The following is a 25,172-nucleotide window of genomic DNA, read 5'->3' as shown; positions in this document are numbered from 1 at the left end:
CCCGTAGCAACTAAGGGGCAAGGGGGCTTTGCCCCCCCCACGTGTTTTCACTGCCCCACTCGTTTTTCTTATATATTAAAGCAATACCATAAGGAAAAATTAAAGAAAAAAAGGAAAAAAAAATTAAAGACAATGGAAAACAAAAGTGTATAGTTTTGACTGCATTCACAGTTTATTTATTTTGTTTTTCAATCACTCAAAACTGCTTGCGATTTGAAAAAAAACTTCGAATAACATTTGATCATTTGTAAAAAAAAAAATAATTGTACTTTACGATTTTCCAAAGCATTGAATCTTAAAAGAATTGTGTCCTTGTTCAAATAATCAGGCAGTACGTCTGTAGTAATATTAGGTAGTACGTCTGATTGGTTTGGAATGTCGAAAAATGGACTTGCTCCGGGTGATGTTTTCAACTCGCAATAGTGAATTTTGATTTATTCCGTATGGAATGGTCGATATGAGGGGTTAAGAGCGAAAATGTAATACAGAAATGTTGAATGGAAAAATGTCAAATGAAAAGAGATAGCTATATAGTTCACTAAAGTTTACTATACAGTTTACTATATAGCTATCCCTTTTCCGCTCATTCATCATCGATATTTTTTCCGCTCAACTTTTCTGTATTACATTTTCGCTCTAAACCCCTCACATGAAACAATTACCTATAATTATTGGATTAGTGTAAAAAATTAAATTATATTTAGAAAAAAAATGCCCCCCCCCCCACGCGAAACAGCTACGGCTCTGTCCTTACCTGTTTTACTGGTTCTGCGATGATATCAAGTTCACTTCGAACTTACCGTTCACTCACGCACGCACGCATGAAAAGAAGCTTTTTTATTCATTCTCCGTTTTGGTAGTAATAGAAATACGTTTTGTGGAAATTTCATTGTATTTTATTATTTTATGCTTTTTTTTGTTTGATACATAATAGAAGTTTTGTTGTGTTTTTATATGTATTAAATGCATATTAAAAATGTGTTCATATTTGGAATTTACCATTTGGTTTCATTGATTCTCCTTAAATGTAATCGGTTGAAGAAAATTCAGTCGCAGATTTGATGAGTTATGTCGCGATTTCGATTAATATTTATTGTAATTTCTTTCGTTTATTTGGATTTTGTGCATTTATTTCTGACGTTCTATTGTGAAAATAATAAATATTGAATAACAACGGGAAATCTATGCTCAGAACACCCTACAGATCGCACTACATTTCATTTCTATACGTTTCATAAAATAAAATAAAATGGTGAAGACAGAAGGAGGAAACAAAATTCAACTAAAATATCAGTCAAAAATAAGAACAAATTTCGATATCGGTTTAAAACCCAATGCCAAAATCAAATGTCTAATCCATTGAAAAGAGGCCCAATGGAAAATTTAATGTTTCTAACTGATCTAGCTATATATTGCAGTCAACAATGATTCGTTCGCAATCTAAAAATGGGATAATGTGTGCGGTTTGCCATAAAATGATGATAGGGTTCAGTAGACATTGTCTACTATAAGTCCGTATTTACATCATCGATTAAATTTATTTTATTTCATTTGGCTCTAAATTTAGTTAATTTTCTTTTTATCCATAAAAGACTATAATGTACAATTGTTCGAAATGAAATTATGTGAAAATATCAGAGCGTGTTTTGAGCTGACGTTAGCAGCACAAACTAACGTCAGCTGCTAAAATCAGCTGCTGACGAGTATGCGTTGCGTTGTTCCAACGCATTTGCAGTATAAAATTGATTGAACGATCCATTGTTATGATTGCTTACCCTTTCGTTTTTATATTGCAAATGCATTGAAATAACACAACGCATACTCGTCAGCAGCTGATATCAGCAGCTGACGTTAATTAGTGCTGCGAACGTCAGCTCAAAACACGCTCTGGAAAATATGTCTATAAGGGTGCAATTTATTTAGTTTTTATTTTTTTTTTTTGGTTTTACTCACATTAAATTGATTAAACGAATGATTTTAATAAACTATCACAATAAAACATGTTTGGTTGTAATTATTTTTTTCACATTTTCAAAGCCAGAACTTGTGTATTTTCATAACGGATCAAAATTACTAAATAGACTCATTTAAGTCGCTATTGAAACCTTCTGAAGGTTATAAACGAATTTGATGATGCGAATACAAATGAATGATTGTTCATTTACGATAAAAAAGAATGCCAATTTTCTCTCGGATTCAGTCTTCGAACGTAAAATCAGAATCAATAGAAAAAACACAATTTTTCTTTTCTGAATCTGGAGGCCATGATGGCCGGGCAACGCGCATTTAAAATTCAATTTTCCAAATGCTTTCGGGTTGCAATTGTGATTGTTGCTTTAATTTAATTGATCGTTCGCCGAGTTCTGGGTCCTCGTACGATCAAGTATTTTTCAAGCCGTTAACATCATTTAATGTTTTCGATCGGTTGTGTTGCTTTGAATGATTGTAACCGTTGGTATTGTTGTAGTTCGACGATGAACTATTCAGATTGTTCAATTTATTGTTGATTTTAATCGTTTTCAAAGGGAATGCTTTCACATTAATGCTTCCTTTGGTGAAATTCTTCGAATTCGCAACGCTATTATCTTGATAATGGGCGGCGATGTCATCACGAAACGCTAAAAATCCAAGCTGTGCGTGTGAGGCTTCGTTGAGTGCCCGTGACCGTATGCAAGCACGGTATTGGTCGGCCGTTAAGCGTTGACCATTCGTGATTCCTGTACATACCTTTGGATGCCAAATATGGAATATGCCCGGATCGGTAGCACGAATCACCTTTACATTGGACCGTACATATTTTCTGTACAGCATAACATCCTCGCCGCCCCATCCAACAATCTCCTCAAAATCCCGCACTTTCATAAAATCAGATCTAATCAAAAAAAAAAAAAATTCGGAGAAAAAGAGAAAAACCATTTCAAAGCTCAGAACATTTTACCATTTCCCTTTTTTTCATTCAAGTCATAGCAATATTGTTAATCTTCCCTATTTCGGTAGCCCTTCTCTTTTTTTCTCTTATTCGATATGCTGTCAATCTCAAACACCGGATACTAAAGTCAAATGTTTCAAAAAATACTCACCGATATTGGCATGTCATTCCGTAGCCAAAATCTCTCCAGAAGCCAGTGTCACGTGAAATCAACAACTGATCGGTTTCCGGTGGCACTTCTTTCCCTTGCAGTGTGTAAACAACATGGGGATTGTACAAACTGAATACAACTGGATAGTAAACCTGGTGGTTTATGGCGCAATAGAAAGAGAAAAGAAATAAACCAAAAACAAATTAAATAAAGGGAATGGTCGCACAACTGTTTTTTACACTCATACAAACGCAAACATCGAGGATAACAAATTATTGATTCTTTCTATGTTGTTGCTTACTTTTTTGCCAGGTTTCGTATTCCAACGGCATCGGTCTAAGAATTTTGCACTAAATGCTACATCAACGTCGCACATAAACAATAAAACGTCTTTACTTTTATTATTTTTATCGGAGACTCGTTCGGCACCGACACGAAGACCTTTGGCTGTCAAAAACAAAACAAAATACAACATTCCAATGGCATACTACAAAATATTGTATGTGGACGAGAGGAAGATACCACAACTCGGTCCATACACACAATGTTCACCTATGTCAATTGATTTCATCGATTCTTACCTCTTGAAAACGTTTCATTGAGAGCCAACAATTTTAAATTCGATGAATTACCGCCGCTGTTCTTCGTTCCCAGCACTCGTGACATAATTGAACGCGTTTCTGATAGACCATCTTCGCCAAAATAAACGACCGTTAAATGAACACGACGATCATTTTTCAGTGCGATTTTCACGAATTTATCCATGAAGCTTTGGAACGTGGCTGTGCGTCCCGACAGTGGCAATATTATGTGGATGATTTCCTTTTCTTTTTCACGTTGTTTCGGGAATGTTTCAACTTGAATCGTTTGCAACGGTGCAAACGGTCGCATTACAGTCAATTTGGTAACACCGTCATTGTTATGGCTGTTGGACCGTTCATGATGGCTAGTTGTCGATGTGTACTTTCGAATTTCCTTTGTTCGAAAGTATAATTCATATTGAGTTCCGGTGGTTGGATCGATGCGATAAATACCCTCCGAGAAATCGTCCAATGTATAACGATTCGATGGTGTTGTCGCATTCTTATTGAGACTGTCAAGTGCACGATTCAATGCATCCAACAAATCTTTTCGCTTAAAACCGATTGGCTTTTCAACCACACGCTTGCCCAAGCCCAATTCAATTGGATAGACACGACTATATGTGAAATGATTAAACGGTATCAATTCGTATTCATTGTTCAACGGAAGACCGTGCAAAATCTCAGCCGCACCAACTTGCTTTCGAATGTAATTCGTGCATTCGCCCAATATTGAGGCCGATGCGGCTGTCACAGAAGAAGATTGCGGCTGCTGTTGCTGCTGCTGATTTGTAACAGCTGGTGTGGCTTGCGATGGAAGCGACGACGATGATATATCTTGGATATGTGATTCAAAAGACACTGAATTTTTATCTATGGGGAAAAATCAAATGCTCAGACAGATTCACAGAGACAGAACCAACGAAGTGTTGCTTTTGTTTTAACTACAAAGAATAAATCGTTCGCACACTTACTTCGATGTTGCAATAGTTGTACTTTGAGCGCTTTTATTTCCGCTGTCAATTTGGCAATTTCTTGACGATTTTCCTCTTCACGCTGTTGCAATAAAATCATATAATTATTCTGCTGGTCTCGGTTGAGTGTGTCGGCATGCGATTGCTGGATAACACCACCATCTAATAGCGAAAATTGAAAACACATTTATGACTAAATAATAATCGAAGCAAATAGGAAAAAAAACAAACAATCAAATGTCAAAGCTATACCATCATCGGTTATTAAAATGTTGTTATCAACAAGACCACCGATACCGCATCGAGTGAGGGCCAGCAATGAGACCAGAGTTATTGATGAAATCAACAGCAATAATCGGGCAAGCAATTTTGAGCCTGCCATTCGAATCATCCTTGAGCATTTGAATTGGATTCCTTTAATTTTACAAATAAACGATGTGCCTTTTTACACCTGACAAAGAAAAATGGTGGATTTGGTGTTTTAGTAACAAACAATTATTCAAAGATAATGGTTTTGTTTGTTGTTTGTAATTGTAACTTATTCTAGTCCTATTATTGAATTTCAAAAAGCTGTACGTGTGCGCCGGTTAAACGTTCATTTAATATGTGTAAACGAACCATAGTCCGTAGACTAGAGATCTAGAAATTATTCATCGCCAATCACATTACAACATCTACTCTGGCATTGGCATTACGTAATTATATTCTATATTTTCCCGGTTAGATGCAAATCAACAAAGCGTCCAACAAAAATGACAAAAATATTTTCCATAACACTTAATTACTTTATTCAGTTGAAATAATAGATATTCGGAGATCACAGTTTATTTTGCGAGTCATTGCATTTTCTCAAGATATTTCGCAGAAAACTAGCATATTTATGGGGTTTTCTGACGAAAAATACCCGGGTGAACGCGATACGCTTTAATGAAAGCCTACAGTCGTTCGATGAGGCTTTCATAATTTTTATATACATTTTAAATACTGAACGCCTAGGCTTTCATTGCTATTCTCACTTCTTTCGTGCATTCGTAGCATTGAAAGCCTAGGCGTTCAGTATTTAAAATGCATATAAAAATTATGAAAGCCTTATCGAACGACTGTAGGCTTTCATCAAAGCGTATCGCGTTCACCCGGGTATGTTTTTCTTTTATTACTAATTTTACAATTAAATTCGAACATTATTCAATGAATAATATTCATAGTCGAACGAAATGTTAGCTTTCATGCAAAACAGAAAGTGTTTCGTAAACGCATAAGATTATCGGAATTTCTACATCCTAATGGTTAATAAAAGAGTTCCGAATGAAAGTGGCCATGAAAATCTGCAGATGTTCATCAAATATTGTTTACGTTTATTTATGTTCCAAGATCAAGGAATACAATTCTTTGATTATTATGGCAATCATCTGCATTAGTAATATACACTCGATACAGACAATGGATTGAAAACAACGAAATTAAGCATAATTAACCTTCGAATCGGAGGGATTCATTTCACTATGTAGGAAAAATGCAAGCATTTTTTCGTTGTACTAGTTTAGTAGACTCGCTCGTACTGTTCGATTCGCGTTGTTTTTTGATAAAATTGGTAACTTAACAAAAAATTTCCTGTCGGTTTTGCATATTAGGATTTGTATTTTAGTCTGATCTGTCACTCATTGGCATCAAATTACTGAATTGTTCCTTTTAATTCCTTTATTTTATCTAACTTTCAATTCGTGTTTGACTTTGAGTTTGAATCAATCGGTTCGTAAGCGCAATGGATTCATACGAACGATTTTATAACGCGACTTTTGGATGGAATCGAAAGTTTTTGGCATGGATGGGCCATGACATTTATGACGAGAATTTTAAACGTAATATCCACTCATATGTTGTATACGCGATTCTTGTAATATTTGCAGGATTCATGGGGTACACTATGATCTTTTATGACAATTTCACTCGATGTAATTGTGTTCTTTACATCGGTCTTTTGATTCAGGTAATTGAACGCAAACTTGAAATTTCATCTTGGAATACATTTCACTTTATTTTTTTCATTATTTTCAATCACGTCTATAAAAAAAATCTAAATTTTCTCCTGATCAATAGTCTTATCACAATTTTATTTACCCTTATTCTTTTCACAGGCTGTCTTCAAAATATACAATGCTCGTTATCACCTGGACTTTCTAAAAATGATAGCATTCATTGAAAAATTGTTTAAGCTGCACATCAAGACCAAATCACAAATCCGTTTGACTCTTTTCCAACGATTTGCATTTTATACCGATTTAATGATGAAATTGTCTTGGATCTTGTATTTTGGATCATTGATCATCTGCATCCCATATCCGGCTTATGTCTATTACTATGAAGACCAACGGATACCATTAATTTTAGTTTATGTGCCAGGCATCGATGAGGATTCTATCACTGGTTATATGATTTTGTGTTGCATTCAAATTTGCGTGATGCTAATGGCATCGCTTGGATTATGTGCTTGCGATTCATTTTATGCGACCATATTTTTAAACGTATCAATTTTTGCTCGTTTGATCGAAGATGAAATTGATCAATTGAATGTTACATTGGATGAGGACCTGGATAATACTCATGCTTGGAAGTATAAATTTCGGAACATTCTGATCATGCACCTCGAAATGTCAACGTAAGTGTGATATAGTTTTATTCAATGTATTTTAAAGATGATGGTAGCTATTAAGAACAAAATTCGTTTTTTAATTGCAGCTTCTTGTCTGACATGAATTTAATTTTCTTCAAAATCTGCTTTGTTCAAATCAGCACCCTCATGTGTAGTGCAGTTCCACTCTTCTACATTGCGATGACGGTAAAATTGTCTCTTTTCGTTTTTTATAACGTTAATATACGGAAACTTAAAAATTTAGAACAAAAAATTCTAAAATAAACTTTATAATTCTTTCAGACATTCTACGTTCCAGCTATCACTTTCGCGTTCGCTGTATGTTTCTTAATTTTCATATTCTGCACCTTTGGTAAATATGTATTGTATTAAAATATTCACAAAATTTTCGAGATCTTTACAATACTTGAATGTTCACATTCCTCCTCAGGTCACATTGTTGCAGACACGGTTTGTATTTTCTTTTTCTTATTCTTTGTGATTCGAATGACGAACCATTGTTTTTTCTTTGTCCGATAGAACGATGTGGCCGAAAATGCCACACAGAACATTGACTTTCATTTGTTGAGTATAAGAGAGCAAAAATTGTATGTTCAATTTCTGATGAATACTCAGCATCAATTGTTCTTAACAATCGGAGGATTGGCCCCACTTAATTGGCCTACATGTGTTCAGGTAACGCTGCACATTATACGTTCATTTCTTCACTACTGTTATCAATACACATTTTTATGCTTGCATTTATTTAGCTCTTCAAATCGATTTATTGCTGGATTAATGTTTTGCACTCGTTGCGATAGAAGTGAACATCTAAACCAAATCTACTGCAAACAACATCTCTTTCGCGCTAAATTAGTATTTGCATCCGAAAGAGTCAGTGTGACAAAGGGACAAAGTTTGACAGCAGACAATTTGCAGAGAGAGTGTACTTATATTAACCGTTGCGACAAACAAATTCCCTCTGAATGTTTTAGTTTCAAAGTGCAACATGAATTTTTTTTTATATCTATGGGTGAGATTGAGAGTAGTGTATGTTTGATTGACTTTGTTACGAAAGAGAAGAGCAAGTTTCTGTCGACTTAAAAATGGTTAAAAGCGAGTATGTTCGTTTTTAGCGGGTCCTCGCGGTTTTTCACGGTTTCCGCGGAACTGATAAGAGATAACAACTTGGTGTCTTCGGCAGCACTCGAGGTCTTCTATAACATTGCTGAAGACAGTTATCTCTTATCTCTTATCAGTTCCGCGAAAAGCGCGAAAAATGATAAGAAAAAAAAAGTTCTATATAAATTTTGCTTTTTTAATTGCGCGATTTGCGCGCAACTGATAAGAGATAAGAGATAACTGTCTTTAGCTTAGTTATAGAAGACCTTAAGTACTACAACTTTGCCGAAGATACCATGTTGTTATCTTTTATCAGTTGCGCGAAAACCATGAAGACCGCAGAGGCTAGACGGTACTACAACATACTCTACTTTAACGCCAACAGAATCATCAGAAAACATACTCGCCTTTTCAAAAATATAAATCGAAGAAAAAACATACTCCACTCTCAATCTCACCCATAGATATAGAGTTTACAACAACAACTCCATATGAAAAAAACTTTATGTTGCACTTTAAAACTAAAATATTTTAAGGGAATTTGTTTGTCGCAACGGTTCATATGTTCTTTGCCAAAGAATATCAAATTTTCAGCAATAATCACGCATCTGCTCGCAAAAACCGAAGTTTTGTCCGGTCAACACTGTAAATATTCTAATGATGTACAAATAACCACGAATTATATTCTGTACCGATGGCATCAGCATATGGCTACATAAAAATATTTTGTCAATGGCATTAAATTTTGAATTAATGTTACAATATTTAATAATATATTAACCCATTTCTTCTAAACCAAGTGTTTGAAAAATTGAATATTCTCGATGAAAAATCAAACACTTAGTAGAAAAAAGAAAAGAAGTACGTTACTTATTCTGTATTATTGTCAAATTGCATTTGATTGTGCAACCAACTATTTTTAGTTGAATGTACTTTATATGATTAGGACACGCTACAGTAGAAAGTGCACATATATTTAATTGCATCTGAGAATTTTTCTGCAGCTAAACGATAAAAAAAAACAATAGCAAAATATAAAATAACAGATTGTTCGTTAAATTGATATATTTAGACGTATTCAATAAAACCCTTTTTAATACTCCTATCAGTTCTTGGATGTTCTATTGAAGATTCTTTAATCGTTAAAATGTTTGTTTGTTCTTTATTCCCGTAGCGTATATGCGATCAAATCTTATAATACCGTCATATTCATCAAATCAAGTCAAATTTGTCTACATGTACCAAATATTATATTCAGTTTAACAATGGCAATTTATCATAATGGTGAAAATCGTGGACATTTTTTGAGAATTTTTCTCTCAACTAAATGTAAAAATATAAAAATAAATATCTTCCACGTGCCGTAAAAAATCAAAATAAAAGAAATAAATCATTTTAACAAAAAGAAAACTCTGAACAATAAATTGAACCAAGCGAAATGCGCCTGAATTTATGCATTAAGATGAGTTGGCTGTGTCTCAACAAAAAAAAAAAGTTAAGTGGCGCTGATCGCTTTCAGTGATTTTTTCCGAAAGTCAACTGACAGATCGCAAACATCAACAAATCGCTTGTCAAAATTCAATGGAAAACAATTTTTTTCCATACAAAATAGCAGCATTGGAATTTAATACTCAATCAGAAGAATTTTTCCTCGGATATTTTCGCATATTAAATAGTTTCATCAACAAGAAGACGTAAGTGAAAACAAAAGCGAGCAAAAGAAAAAAAAACCAGCAACAAAGAACGGGAATAAAGAGTAGTGAAGAGCACTGAATCATAAGCGCAAAGTCACAAGTAATTGAACGGCTGAGTTGAACTGTCACGGAATGTGAGTATGTGAATATAGAAGAGAGAGTGAGAGAGACAGAGATAAAGATAGAAAAAAAGAGACATCATATTGCAAATGGCGTTAATAAGTTGCTTGTCGTTCAATTGATCATAAGCTAAAAACAGCTCCAGTAGAATTTACTCTTTGCTGTCTGAAGGCGAAAAAAAAAAATTTCAACGAAATTGTTTTTCTTTATTTCGTTGTGGCGAAATTTCGTTATAATAGTGGAACAAAAATTCAGAAGCAAAAATACGGTAACATCGAATACTTCCGCAGAGAGTAATCGAAGCCAGTGAAAGTGTACTACACAAATATTATTGGTTCCTGCTAATCTATAGAGGAAATTTGATTTTCTGAAACATAAAAAAAGAATTCAAATTAAAGTGAGTAGTCACATTGGATTGAACAGTGACAAATTGCAAAATAACATGAGCAAATTTAGTATTAAGTATGGGAATAGGGAGGGATAGAGATTGCGTAGATAATGAGTTGTGGAATTTACAGTTGTGAATGCAACAAGTTAGTTGTTGTTTTTTTTTCTACGTTGAACTAGAAAGCCAGTGTTAGACTTTTTTGTTCACTATGTGATGTGACATAAAATGATACGTCGACAACGAATGTATCTGGTACTCAGCCGTCGGAATTTCTCAGTGTTGAGTAGTAGTAGTGTAGTCAATTTTTGGTGCAGTAATTTTTTTTCTCAAACGATTACATTGCAAATACTTGACAAAAATTTCATCATTTCCATTTGGTTGATATGAGGCGCGTCATGTGTCAAACGCATTCACACATTGCAATCAATAGACGAACGGCTCATTTCAGTGGAAAAATTCACAGAACTACCGAGAATGCCGCCCCAGTCATTGCGTTAAAATCAAATGGCTTCTCCAGCTCTATGAATCAGTTTGATTGTCTCGATATTTTTCGTCGAATATGTCCAGAAAAGACTAAGCGATAATTAAGTTCATGTGGGCAACTCATTGTGACTGCTTTGTCTGTATATCGTCATCATTGTTCCGCCGAAATCCGACAACAACAACATCTTTTCCAGCGGTAACACATACACTAACATCACGGCTACGGATGACTAATATCATTTTTGCAAGAACTTTTGTTTATTTGTCAATGTGTATGAAAAGTCGTATGATTCTTGTCGCTTTGAACGAATTTTTTTTTATCATATTGACGTTGAATTGTATTTTTTCTGGGTTTTTATAATTGATTTGGTCCGCTCGAAACCAATTCCCTTTCATTTCATAACGAAAGTGAGCATTCAGAGAGTGTAATCTGTATTGAAACATTAGCAAAATTCGTCATCAGTCCAAAAAATTTTTTATTCTTCTCATAGTGACAAAAATGCCATTTTTGTTACAAGTGTGATTGGTGTCACTGTTTATGTGTATGAAACTAATTTTGATTTTATTTGCTGATTCGTTTCCATTGATTTGTCGTGCCATACGGCAAACAAGATAAGCGATAAAGCAAATCGTCATTTAATTGATGCAGATAGCACTTTTGCAAATGGACTCATTCTTTTGTTTAGATTCGGTTATCATTTCAACGAAGAAATCGACTGAACAAAAATGATTAATGTAAAAATGGAATAAACACAATTTAAACATTTGCAATAACAATAATAATGATGATAAAATGATGGAAAAAGTGCAATACCTTGTAAATAAACTGGTTTGGTTCTGAAGACGGCTTTCGTATGCAATCGACGCATTCCTTTACCACAATGTCTGCAAATGGAAAAATAAAAATAAAATAAAACATGCACACACATTAGTCGCTTTTCGCGATAACATATACTTATATTAAAAGAGCTTCAACGCTCAAGATAAACACACTAGATATATGAACAAAAAGAAAGAAAAAAAAATATCAATTTTGTCTATACACTATGCATATGTGTGGATCAGTAAATGGTTTTGCGCACTAGAAAATATGCTTCAGAAATTCTTTAGAGTCAGAAAAGTATTTTATGGCGGGATAATGTATGAATTTTCGAAATGAGCACACTTTAAGTAACATTAAATTCTCATTATTTGCATTTGGTAGCAGAGTTCTGTAGAAGCAATTGTTTTTGCCTTGTGCCACCGACGTTGATCATACATAACAAGGGAAATGCAGTTTAGTATGCGAGGTCAAACCAAATACCGAACCACTATGTGGAGGACGAGATAAATTCAATGCACATTTTATTTTATCTTCGTTTTTTTTTCTTCGTTCGTGTTGATAAAAAGGAGTCTAGGAAGTAGGGAGAAAAAAGAGCGAACAGACAATTTAATCACATTCCAGAACATAAGATACGCGCATGAGAAGCTGTCTTTTCTGAAGCCATGCAATGAATAGGTTTTTAGTAGTCGCATACAGAAGCAGCGTAAAAAGGAGTTCACATTTTTTCTTCTTCTTCTTGTTTTAACAAATTGTTTTTTTTTTCCAATTCCTTCCTCATAGAAACCAACACAATGTCGAAACCGTCTGGATCAAGCGAAACCAAGTAAGTAACCGCTATGATTTTTTGCCGCTATTCAACCATAAATTTCATCGTTGATTAATACGCATGCTGTCATATCTTCACAACTAATCTCTTATCTCACAAGACAAACAATGACGAACTCGCTCCGCTATCGCCAAAAACTTTTTCATTTAATGTCACTGCACAACAAAAAAGTTGTAATACATAATCAATTTTTAAGAGGCTCCCACAAATGAATCACCAACGTTGAATGGATTAAGTCGCAAATAGAATAAAGTCATTGGAATTGTCAAATATTTTGTTGGAAAATCACACAAATTATACTTATCCCGTTGAGATGGCAACCAGAAAATGCTCATTCCAATGATAGATTCAAATGACATACATTTTTAACTTGAAAATTGGCTACATATTTCCAAAGAATTGTTTATTCCGCAGTCGGTTAGCATTCGATTCGAAAGATAAATCATTCAACAAATGTTTCAAAATCTCGAAAACACTGAAAAGTTCTCGAAATCTCCCGAAAGGAACAAAAATGTAATCCTATCTCCAAGTACTGTGTCGCAGCAATGCATTTTGCACGCAATCGTCAATTAACTGGCTCTTTGTTTTTCATCTGGCCCATACTCATTTTTCTTCAATAATTTGGTGAAGAGACCAGGCACAGTTTCGACAATGCAGTTGTAGAAAAAAAGTAGCTGGCTCATTCTATATGTAGTGAGAGGAGGAAAAAAAAACGGGATGTAAGCACACTTTTTTGTGTCCTTCCACATAATCTCATATTCTTTAATGTAAGAAGGAAACACGTTCAAAGAGAAAAGAAAAACAAATTACTGCATTGCTTTTTGCAACGGACACATTACTTTTCCGATGGAAAAACGCACATCGAATGCCGGCCTGAGAGCGCCAGCCATTTGAGCAACACAGAAGCGAAGAAGACGAAAAAAAAACTCCGTATACAAACGTATCCTCATTCCACTATTAGCGCAACAAATGCACATGTACAAGATGGACACAAAAAACTTGCAGCAAACTAACAAGATGCAGCCTTTCGACAAATGTGCACCCTTCTGCCATGCCACCCAAAGAAAATGAGTGAAACACACTGAGACACATAAAACAGGACACCATGGAATCGAGCATTATTGAGCCGAGGAAAAAAATACTGGAACAACAACAGCAATAAGAACATCCCAAAATGCAAAATAACCGTAGAGATAGTTGTCTTCTCCAGCATATTATGCAGATTAAAATTTTATATAATTTTATCCTTCGCTGCGACCGTTGATATTTTTTTTCTCTATCTCTCCTCATTTGCTCTTTTTCTGCAGTTGACTTTTTTTTTCTTTGCTTTTGCCGGCTCCCATTAATATTTCCGACGACTGTTGCCATTGCCGACACTGTGTTGTTCGCATTTCAAGCTCTTTGCAATAGTTCAGTGCAAATCTCTTCCGTTATTTTGTCATCGTGATGTCTTTCACACTTGACGTGGCTGCTCTTTTTTTTCTTCTTCGTTGCAGCTTTCACGACCTTCCCTCCCGTTCCGTTTTGGAAAACGCGTGAGCGCGCGCACACGTATGTGTGTGTGTGTGTGTGTGTGTGTGTGTCTGTTTTTTGTTCATTTTTTTTTTTCGTCGTTTGCCGAATCCCGTGTTGGTGTCGTGATTCCGATTCGCGTTCATTTTTTTTATTACTATGCTCGTTATAACTCTCCGTCTAAATTAAACAGATTTTCCGCTTTCTTTTCCCATCGTCGTCACTTTGCGTTTCTGTACCACATTTGGCTTGAGTCAAGTGTACGATTGCCAGCTCCCTCGAATTGCACTCCAAACAATTTAGTCGATTACATTACGTTTTTTTTTCTTTCATTTCCCATTCTCTCCCATTTTGCTGGGAGTATGCACGCAACTTTGGTAAGTTGCGTAAGTTTTTTTTTTCACCTTAAGAGGATTCCAATTCAAAAGGGAAATTTTGTTTTTTTTCCATTTCAAATTCATTTTGACCCTCGTCTTCTGTGCGTGTGTTTATTTGATCCAATTCATTTTCACATTTCCATTAATCCTCGTCCCCCCGACGAAAAAAAGGTGTACAAACAAAGTTTTTTTTTGTTCCTTCAATTGAATCAGTAAAATGAGTGCTATTGAAGCAGATTGCCATGACCATTTCATTGAGTTCGTCGTCGTTTTAGCTTGTGACATAAATTTAAAAACAAAATCATTGCTTTATGTTCTTGTTGATTGCACGTACTAATAAACTAACCCATTTCATGCAAATCGCGCACATCGAACAATGATCTATAAATAAAATTAATCGAATCAGTATTCCTACATTGCCACCACCACCAAATAGCAGCACCATTGGCGGCCAAAATCCATCGCAAAAGCGATTGCAACAGACACAGGCTCAGGTCGATGAAGTGGTTGGTATAATGCGTGTCAACGTGGAGAAAGTATTGGAACGTGACCAAAAGTTAACGGAATTGGATCAACGGGCCGATGCCTTGCAACATGGTGCATCGCAGTTTGAACAACAGGCCGGCAAATTAAAGCGAAAACAATGGTGGGCCAACATGAAAATGATGATTATCATGGGTTGCATTGGCGTGTTTCTGGTCATCATAATAGCTGGTAAGTATATATGATTATTTGCAAGAGTGCGTGTTTGTGTTTGTGTGTGCGTGCGCTCTCTCGGTCGCTTCGCTATCACAATTATCACCAGCGCGCCATGCTCTCTGTCCCAATTTCATTTTTACGTTTAATCAAATAAACGGCAAGTGAAATAGAATAAATATGTGCGACACAAATGTGATAAATAAAACACATTTTTATTATATTTTCGAATTGTTTAAACGGAATCGAGTGGAACGGAGAGAGAGAGGGGGGGAGAGATAGAGAAACAAAAAAATCAGACACATATACACTGAGCGACCACAAAAAACGGGACCAATATGTATTGAAAAGGGAAAAAAAACGAAACAAGCGAGATATAACCCCAGTCATATTCGCATTCATTGCATGCATGCATTACGGGCGGGATGTTCATGTTTGAGTTGTGCATTCTATGGTCCAATGAAAATTGTAATTTGTTGTCTGGCTCGTCACAATTTCTATTTTTGTTGTCGCTGCCCAAACAAAAACATTCGCATACACATAGAGAGAGAGAGAGAGAGAGAGAGAGAGAGAGAGAGAGAGAGAGAGAGAGACAGCATCCTTTAATGCACATGTGGTGGCTACTAGTCAGGCTTTAAATTATTTATTGCATTGCAAATTGTGTTTTCGATATTATGGTGTGCGAATTTTTTTTTCGTTCTGAACGAAAATACATGAATGTCGGATTCCGAAAGAAACAAAACAAAAAATTAAAACGACACATCCAAATATGATATTTGCTCTGGATGAAATACTCAGTTGTATCACAAAAATTGAGGATGCACCATAATCAAATGCTATGGACTGAAGCGGTCAGCTTAACCTTTCTCTATTCCTCTCTTTCTCTCTCTTTTCTTGGCATATAAAATGAATGAAATTTCCAACCAAATCCATTGAATGCATTCATATTGCACCACACACACTCAGCCCAAACAATTTCAAATCTTGTCAAAAATATGTCACTCTATATGTCACAAAGATTTCAACTGAAAATATGGCCAGACCCAAAGGAAAAGTCTAATTCGATTTGTTTTTTCTTTCAATATTTTCAGTTTCGCTCTGGCCATCTGGAGATTCATCGCCTGTGCAGAGTAGTAAGCCGAATAATTAAGAGATTCAATTCAATCAATCCAAATTAATACTAAACAATAGCAACACGAGACTTTGCTATAACTAATCAAATCTTTACAAATGGATGAACAAAAAAATTGAAAAAAAGAAAAAAATAGTAAATGAAACATCAATATTATGATTATTGGTCTGATGACAAGATTACACTAAATTCCATTAATGTACTTTTAGTTTTTTTTTCTCTTTTGTTGGTTCTGTTCAATGCCCCCCATTCTATTATTCATTATGTTGCGTCAAATATTAACACCATCCCATGCAAATAAATATAATATTAACAAGATACAGTTTCCCTTCAATCAATGACGACGAATTTTCTTTTGTTGCAAAAATAATATCTAGAAAAAGTATTAGAAAAATCTCGTTGAGATGTGCTCAAACCACATTTTGAATGTGTTTTTTTTTGTATTCAATTTTATTAGAATGAGATAAATAGGAAACGCACATGAAATAGGGGAATAAAAAATAAACAAATAATGATATTTATGCGCATAATGTACTACTACCTTTTTTTCTGATAATACACAAAGGAATGGCAAAACTATAAATAAATTCTGTGTAAAAATGAAAATTAGAATTTTTTCGTGTTTTTCTTTTGTATCAACTTTTATTTAAATTCCAAATCAGAGGGTCCAATTGTATTGGTATGAGATTAAACAAAAACAAACGATATTTCTTTTACTAAACAAAAACTTGAAATGGAATGTCACATCTACGCAAGGCTATTGTAAGGTAAATAAAAGTGTTGGGCGCAATACGAATGAAATTACAGAAATCACTTAAATCGAAGTATTCGATTGAATCGGATGGTATGCGTAATTAGGTAAATGGCAATGAATGGAATCTGTCGGCTTTAACCAGAGCGTCGCATTTTTCGATTGATTGGTTGTTCGCGGTAGTCAACAATCTTGCGTTTTCGTCGAGTTAGCATCACCGTTTGATTGGAATCATTGGCACTCGGCTGGAAATCACCGACATTCCGTTTGAAATTCACCGAACGTCGCAATGGGACTGGCAATCGAGACGGTTTCTTAATTAATTTTTGGTCGACTCCTACGGCACCCGACTGGTACTCAGTTGATAAACCATCATTGCGTTGTAATTCGATCGATTCGTCGGACACATGTTCCGAGTCAACGAGAAAGGCTGTATTTAAAATATCTGCGTCATCTTTGTCATCATCCTGCGTACTTTGATGTGGTCTATCAACTGTAGTCGATTGGTTGCCGTTCATTGGACTGTTGATTTCGGTTGAAGTCGATACATCGATTGCACTAACGTTTGATCGCCGTGGATTCTTTGCAGTAATTTGTTTGATGCTTGTTGATAGTAAAACATAGGCAAATGAATTGTTTGCAAATACTTCGTCCAAATTGTTTTCAAACTGTCCGATGGTTTCGAATAGAGTCGTTTGCTGTACAGCCATCTGTACATTTTGCTCACGCGATACTTGCAATTGATGACGCAATGAAGAAACTTCATGTTTTGACTTTCTCAATTCCATTTTCAAATGATTGACCGCCTTGGCCAGAATGGTATTTTGCTCTTGATGAGTTTTACTTTTGTTCATTTTATCAGTTGGTTCAACTCGAATGAAGGGCTACAATAACAGAGAACAAAAAAAAACTTTTAAAAGCCAAACGACACACATACGCTCCTAGATAGAGAAAACTTTTGACTGCCATATAAAAACCAGTTGCCTTCGATTGTAAATATGATGCAAGATGCGAGTTGTCACAGCAACGAATACGAAACATCCGCACTAAAAAGAATGCCTGCTTGTTTATACGATACTCTTTGAAAAAAGAAACAATGCGTGTTTTTGTTTATACTTGAATGAGTCACACTTCTCTTCACATCGCATCGCATCGGCAATCATTTATTTATGTATACATTTCTCCAAAAGGCTATCAATTAGGCTACAATTCGTTTTCCTTAGAACCGTAAAAGAATGCCATTCAGAAAAGTAATAAACAATGAGTAATCATTCAAAATCCTGTGGTTTGCCTCGCACATCATATAAATTTTGTCTTCATCATGAAATTTGGTTGTCAAAATGCATTAATGATGTGTGCACCAACCAGCTACTTTGCTTGATATAATACGAACACGTTATTACAGTGTGATTTGATCTATTTAAATTTTTCGGCACGACAAGTTGACACTTGGAACGTTGTGTATGATTTGCTTTGGTGTGCGTAAACATAATTGTGCACGATACACTCGGTGTGCCGATAGCCGATTGTCGAAAGAGAGAGAGAGAGAAAACAACATGAAATCAAAACAAATCGCTTCATATTCCAACGAAGAATAAACAACGAATGCGTTTATTGTTTGTGTTTTCGTTTGTCAGCAGTTTTATGTCGCATTTGCTGCAGCAAAGATGGTTCGAGAGATGATCGACAGCAAAAATTCAATGCTTTCATTTGTATCGAATATTTCGGTTGACTTTGCACGAGCATCAAATGTGTCATTTGGAGTTTCGATTCGATTCAGTGTTCACAGACATTTTTGGGTGAAAAGAAGCTCAACATTTTTGATTGCGGAGAAAACAGTGTTCCATGTAAATCATCATCGCAATGCCTTATCAGTATTTGATTTGTGTGAATTTCCAGACCACAAACTGGGATGCGTATGGATCGCGCAAAAATGACGTCGAAATCATAGGTAAAACAACGATAGCTTATACACTTGGCATTTACATAAACGTACAATTTGGAATCAAAAAGAGTTTTTTTTTACGGAGTGTGTGTGTGTGTGACATTACTTCTTTGGTTTTTCATTGTTCTTGTTGTTGTTTTCTCTTCTTCTTTTTTCCACTCTTCAACTGTCAGAATTCTCGGCATTGTTGTTGAACACTGAAAATGGTCTCATCGAATCCTTGTTCCATCATTATGTGCGGCCCGTTCATTTTCCAACGCTCAGTGAATATTGCATCAGTACGACCGGAATCACGCAATCGTTCATTGACCAAGAGAAACCGTTTGATGACATTTACAACAAGTTTCTATGCTGGCTGCGACAGATGATTGTGAAGCGTAGTTTGGTTTTTGCAACACCACAAAATCTCCATTCGTCGAACGGAGTATTGAATGCAACATTTTGCACATGGTCTGACTGGGATTTGGGACACTATCTCTATCGTGAATGCATACGAAACGAAAAATCACGCTTTGAGTGTATGAAAGCCTGGATCGATATTCGGCGTGCATTCGATGTAAGTGTGTTTCAAGTTGAAATGAAAGAAAAAAAAATTAAATTATCTTGGATTTTACTTCAACTCTCAATTTTTCAAACAGCAACTGTTTCCGAATCGGTTCACATTCACGAATGCGCTTGACTGGGCCAACATTCATCGAAACTATAATAATCACTCGGGATTGGAGGACGCTAACAACCTGGCGAAATTGGTGATGCATTTAATCGGGCTAGGGCTTCGATTTGAGGTGGTGACCTCATGCAGTTATTAGATGCCGCAGTTCTCTCTCTCTCTCTCCATTTTTAATTGAATATCCCTCTCTTTTGGAAGTCAATTCCAATTTTATAACGCTGCCGTGCAGCATCACATGATGATATTTGTGAAACATAACCAAATACTTTGATTTATTTGCTTAGCATTTCAGCTTCATTTTAACTATTCCAATAATTGGTGGTAGATGGTAAAACCATATCGAAATATTTTATACAGTAGAACCTCGATTATCCGTCAGGCACAGGACCAGCGCATTGACGGATAATCGAAAAAGACGGATAATCGAGACTTTCATATGAATAAAACAAAATAATCATAATTTCCATACTTTCTGTTTCTAATTAGTTTATGATGAAAAACAAGGTGATGTAAAAAATATATAATAGATATGAGAACAGATTTGGTGCATTGTCCAAAATATTGGACAATCTTGTATATACGAGATATGTACCGAAAACGCAAAGCCTCTGATTTCAAATCTTATTGTGCGAAAAGGGGCACACAATTGATTTTGATTATGAAAGCTAGTTGGCAACCTTATTCGTATGTTCAAGTGAAATAAACTGAAAAATGAACTGAAAAAAAACTTCTCCACCTTGAAAAGGTGTGACGGTTAACGGAGGTAACGGATAATGGGAGGACGGATAATGGGAGGACGGATAATCGAGGTTCTACTGTAATAGCAAATACTCAAGGAGTAAAATAAAATGTGAACGCCTTCAATTGATGCGAGTGTCGTAGTTGTTCGTTATTTATTGGGAAGTCAGTCGAGTGTTAGTCGCAAATGGAGTATAGAACAAACACAGTTGCGATGGCGGCGGCAGTGGCTGCTGCTACTGCCTTCCACTTGCCACAATGTTTTGCTTTGCAACCATGGAGGATCTGCTGAAGCGAGTGGCTGAAATGAATTTAACATTTCGCTTGACTGATCAAAGTGCTGTTGTTCCGGTTTAATCAAGCAAAAACAGGTGAACACAGGCTATGTGGTGCTTCGTCTATTTTTCATTCGTTAAGATATTTGCTTCAGTAGGCGCACTGGTTGCAAAAAAAATACATACACACAGACACACACAAAGCCAACTAAACAGATGGACAGAGCTGGGAAGGGATGGAGAATGGGAAAGAAAAATCGTTCTCTAACGAATACGAAGTCAATATTGTTTATGGTGAAGGGTGCAATGTAAATCGATGCCGAAGATGGCAAACCGGCACCAGAATAAGTGAGCAAGTAAAAATTATGCAGGATAACATTTGGCTGAACATATTTTACACAATTTCGTTTATTTTCCCTCTGGACGGCAATTTTCTCGATTCCATTCTCTAGCTGTTTCTTTTCATTTCGATGTAGCTCGGATGAGTGTGTGTATTTTTTCCTCTTCAGTTCGTTTCATGCACACTTTGCAGCACAATTTGTGTCCTTTTGCTGCTTCTAGTTCGATTCTCCACATATCACAGATAAATAATATATATGCAATAAGCAGCAATCGCAAGGAGAGAAAGAGAGACCAAAACGAGAGTGAAAAAAAAAATTCGTCGCTCACACACCGAAACGAAATAGTGCGAGTAGTAGTCAAACAGAAAACAAAGCACTACAAAATTTAATATTGATGAATAGCCGGTTCTCATTCACAGCGAGCAAAACGGAACACATGCAAAAAGAATAAACGAATGAAATAGAATCATAGAGTAGACAAGTTAGCGGGAGCGAGAGCGAATACAAGAGAAGCGAATAAAGAGAGAAAGGGGGGGGGGGGGGGCAGAAACAACGACGACGCTCACGACGGACAGGGGAAATGTGTCGAGTGCCGATGCACTCTGGTATGTTTGTGCTTTGTGCACATTGCGGCAAACGAATAAATCTTGCATCGAAATATATTGGCAATGAGAAAAACGACGCGCAACACGGTGTTAAAAATGGCAATGGTAAAGTCTAAAATTGGTACGAAAGAACACATATACAAACAAGTAGAGAAAAAAGGGGAAAATAGTAGCACAACAATGCTGGTTTTGAGGGAGCCCATACGATCGGAAACGGTGAGATTCAGACGAATTAAGCATTGAAGCAATTTGTTGTTCCAATCAAGTTTCATGTAAATTTTTCTTCTTCGATACCATTCCGATCGCAAAAGGTGTGTTTGTTGTCATTGCCATTATGTGTTATTCAATTTTCCTCCCTCTACACTTCTCCCCCGTTTCCTCGTTCTCTGTATAGTTCTCTGTAACCAACGAAGCGAATATTTTCCCTCAAAATCTGATTGATTATTTGACGTTGTAAGCGTTGGTCTATTGCGTTTTGCGCCAATCCATCCCCCAACTTCCAATCGTTTGCATAATGACCGTACTGGTGCACATGGAACAGATGAAAATTGTGTCACGTTGCGCTGTTTCGATATTTTTGTAAATTGTATTCACAGGCGCCCAGAACACATGCATTTCGATTTGCACGCCAACACACTGTCTCCGAAACATGCACATATGTATGTGGAACATGTTACGCGCTGTTTAATATTTATCCTTTGACACAATAGCAAATGACACATTTTGTACGGTAGAGAGGTGTGCATTGTCTTTTTTTCCAGTTTTTTTTTCTCGATTTTGTCGTCATCGTCTTGTTTGTGAACCGATCCGATGAGCTTTTATTACACTTGTTATTGGGATTGGACTTTTTTTTATGCTAGATACTTTAGGTTAAATGAAATGTTGGCGTATCAATCGAACAACTCTCTCCACGCGATATTATGTGCTGAAAAATATTGAAAACAAAATACGTAAAAATTCCATCAGTTTTATTGGCAATAAAATTGAATTGGCTTTGGTTTTATCGACGAATGCGCTCTTATCGTCGTCCGATATCAACATACATAGCACGCGATGTCGATATCACATACGATGCGATTTTATCGTGCTGACTCCATTGATCGTACGCAACGATTCGGAATTAAGGAGATGTGATAACCATATCGACTTGTCATTTACCGCAATCAAATCACACTCTTCACTGCTCATTTCACAATCTGTCATTCTCTCAATTTGCCGATCTACAGTTTTGATGACACGGAAATACAGAGAGGGAATTTTTATTTTCCTGCATTTCATCACTCTTTCTGTTGGCTTTTTTTTTTTTGTATGGGGGAAATTAATTGGAATCGATTTATATGTTTCGTTGCTAATAATTTTTGGTAGGATATCCAGGTAAGTAACTGAAAATGAATTATGAAAGGCAGAAGGTAAGAAAATATCGATTCGTGCTAAAACTATTTGGAAAAGTTCAAAAACAAAATTTGAGTATGGTGAAAAAAAACTCGTGAAACATGTAGAAAAGCATATGATTTTGTATCGCGTGTAGCTTTTTTTGAAAATATTTTCCGCTGTCTTTTATTCCAGAAAAAAAATGGACCATTTTAAATAAAATTCGATTTGAAACCATCATCAATCTTCATTTATCATGTCACCAGTTGCTAGTTCATCATTTTGTTCTCCATTATCAAATGCATTTTGGGATGACATTGTGTTGATGAGTGCTGCCACTTAACTCCAATATTGAATCGGATTCCATTGAATATTCTATTTCTGAAGATTGCTCATTTTTTTGCCTTTGTTCCCGTCCCATAACAAATGACTTTGATAACACATACACAGTAAGGGAAGTTTTTTTCTTAGCCACCACCGTCGCAATGAAGATTTGAACGAGTCATGTTCAAAACAATTTCCCCATTTTCAAATTGGTATCTCTGTGCACGTATCCAACATTCATGTGGATTGCGTTTTTTTTCACGTTCATTGTATGATACTTCAGATGTGACTCTCAGTATTCGTATTAAAGCTGTAATTCCTTATTCGTTTTCCAATATATAAATGTTGTTTCTTTTCAATTTAGCACAAATATTTAATGTTTATTTGGAATACTTTATCGACAAGCACATCAAATGTGATTCGATCAAAGAGCACCGTGCAAAATGCGATGCGTCGATACAAACATCTACAGATGGGAAAAATAAATCGAAATGCGAAAAATCGAAGTAGATCAATCAATTGATGGTGAAATGTTGCGGTTGAACTGGATGATGTCGAAAGAATGAATGGTGTGGCATTTGGATGGATTTATTCGAAAGTATAGATTTGAAATGTTATCGATAATATGCGATTGAAATTGTATTTGTTTTAGAATATCCGATTTTCATTTTGTTGATTGCAAATTAAATTGATTTCGAATTTAATTCGCTCGCCCAAACAATAATCGAAATAAATAGATTGTAAACAAAAATTTCAACCGAGTCTGTAACATTGCTACTTTGTATTGAATCTAGTGAAATGCGAACAAGACACAGCAAAATTCAATTTATCTGCGATGTTACAACAGACAAAAAAAAGACACACATGCAAACAAATAAACTCAATCAAATAAAAAGGTTATTTGCTCTCAGCAATAGATAGATACACTTCATTGGCACAATTTCGAATTGACTAAAATCACTACCAAAATTGTACTCTATTCACATCGAATTTCCATCATTTTGTACATCACATCAATTGGTCCAATGAATGCTTGCGTGCATTTAAAATCGATAAGCTTCAAATCAAAGTGAACGGTAAACGCTGCGGCGTTTTTTGTTCGTTCTTTTAACTCGCGCTGTCAAAAACACAGACAAACTAATTGAATTAGTTCTAAAAAGAAAATAATTAAAACGAACAAGAAGAAACTTCCTGTTCGATATAAACCGCTCCATGGAATACAAATTATCGATGAAATACGTTCATTTTTACTTTATTTCTTCTTTGCTTTCAATTTTCACGAATCGTGTATGTGTGTGTGTGTGTGTATTGTATGTATTGTTTGTTATATTAAATTACGCAATGCAAGGGATTGATGCCAAAATAAAAAATAATGGAAATTTTCAACTCACGAAATGGTAACCTTTTTTCTGTTGTATCACCTTGGAAATACATGCGCTTTGATTTCTTGACATCTTACTCATACTACGCTTGAAAATCGGCACATACACGTATATGGAAACACGTTCGTTGCGCACGGTTTATGCAATGATGATGGGGTATCATTATCAGCGCTTTGCTTCGTGTCAGATAAATTAATCAGTATGCTTCTCGGAATAAGACACTCTGATCCGCAGCGGAAGTGAAGCTCAACGACTGAGAAAAAACACAAAAAGCGACAGAGAGAGGGAGAGAGAGAGAGAGAGAGAGAGAGAGAGAGAGAGAGAGAGAGAGAG

General features: G+C 35.7%; 4 protein-coding genes across 11 annotated transcripts in view; 2 read left to right on the top strand and 2 right to left on the bottom strand.

Moving 5' to 3' along the window:
• Positions 1 to 883: 883 nt before the first annotated feature.
• The window catches only part of LOC129577474 (chondroitin sulfate N-acetylgalactosaminyltransferase 1), a 55,474-nt gene continuing 31,185 nt past the window's right edge, over positions 884 to 25,172 (bottom strand). Inside the window, exons 3-9 of the mRNA XM_055464571.1 lie at positions 11,886 to 11,956; positions 4,888 to 5,086; positions 4,636 to 4,797; positions 3,662 to 4,534; positions 3,382 to 3,527; positions 3,081 to 3,232; positions 884 to 2,872 (exon numbers count right to left, since the gene is read on the bottom strand). Coding sequence (XP_055320546.1) covers positions 2,380 to 2,872; positions 3,081 to 3,232; positions 3,382 to 3,527; positions 3,662 to 4,534; positions 4,636 to 4,797; positions 4,888 to 5,026 — 1,965 coding nt within the window. The 5' untranslated portion in view covers positions 5,027 to 5,086; positions 11,886 to 11,956 and the 3' untranslated portion in view covers positions 884 to 2,379. The remainder of the gene's footprint in view (positions 2,873 to 3,080; positions 3,233 to 3,381; positions 3,528 to 3,661; positions 4,535 to 4,635; positions 4,798 to 4,887; positions 5,087 to 11,885; positions 11,957 to 25,172) is intronic.
• On the top strand, positions 9,955 to 17,049 carry LOC129577477 (synaptobrevin). Of its 8 annotated transcripts, none has more exons than XM_055464576.1 (4): positions 9,955 to 10,080; positions 12,675 to 12,717; positions 15,016 to 15,323; positions 16,397 to 17,049. In XM_055464576.1, exons 2-4 carry the CDS (start codon positions 12,686 to 12,688, stop codon positions 16,453 to 16,455), a joined length of 399 nt encoding a protein of 132 aa, XP_055320551.1. In that variant the 5' UTR covers positions 9,955 to 10,080; positions 12,675 to 12,685; the 3' UTR covers positions 16,456 to 17,049. The 8 variants fall into 8 exon arrangements, with proteins under 8 accessions (XP_055320551.1, XP_055320555.1, XP_055320553.1 ...); XM_055464580.1 differs by having other exon boundaries at positions 9,958 to 10,080; positions 15,046 to 15,323; XM_055464578.1 differs by having other exon boundaries at positions 9,958 to 10,597; positions 15,046 to 15,323.
• On the bottom strand, positions 16,869 to 18,532 carry LOC129577475 (uncharacterized). The gene is made up of 2 exons (XM_055464572.1): positions 18,173 to 18,532; positions 16,869 to 18,072 (listed from the first exon to the last, which is right to left on the bottom strand). The coding sequence occupies exons 1-2, from the start codon at positions 18,227 to 18,229 to the stop codon at positions 17,326 to 17,328; spliced, it is 804 nt and encodes a 267-aa protein (XP_055320547.1). The 5' UTR covers positions 18,230 to 18,532; the 3' UTR covers positions 16,869 to 17,325.
• On the top strand, positions 18,669 to 20,267 carry LOC129577476 (ERI1 exoribonuclease 2-like). Its single transcript, XM_055464573.1, has 3 exons — positions 18,669 to 19,139; positions 19,307 to 19,689; positions 19,772 to 20,267. The coding sequence occupies exons 1-3, from the start codon at positions 19,052 to 19,054 to the stop codon at positions 19,940 to 19,942; spliced, it is 642 nt and encodes a 213-aa protein (XP_055320548.1). The 5' UTR covers positions 18,669 to 19,051; the 3' UTR covers positions 19,943 to 20,267.

Source organism: Sitodiplosis mosellana, unplaced genomic scaffold (genome assembly GCF_009176505.1).
Source record: "Sitodiplosis mosellana isolate CC-2019 unplaced genomic scaffold, AAFC_SMos_1.0 Smas_scaffold_6197, whole genome shotgun sequence".
Lineage (NCBI taxonomy): Eukaryota > Metazoa > Arthropoda > Insecta > Diptera > Cecidomyiidae > Sitodiplosis > Sitodiplosis mosellana.
The sequence above is the reverse complement of the archived record's forward strand: the minus strand, read 5'-3'. Positions and strand labels throughout refer to the sequence as shown.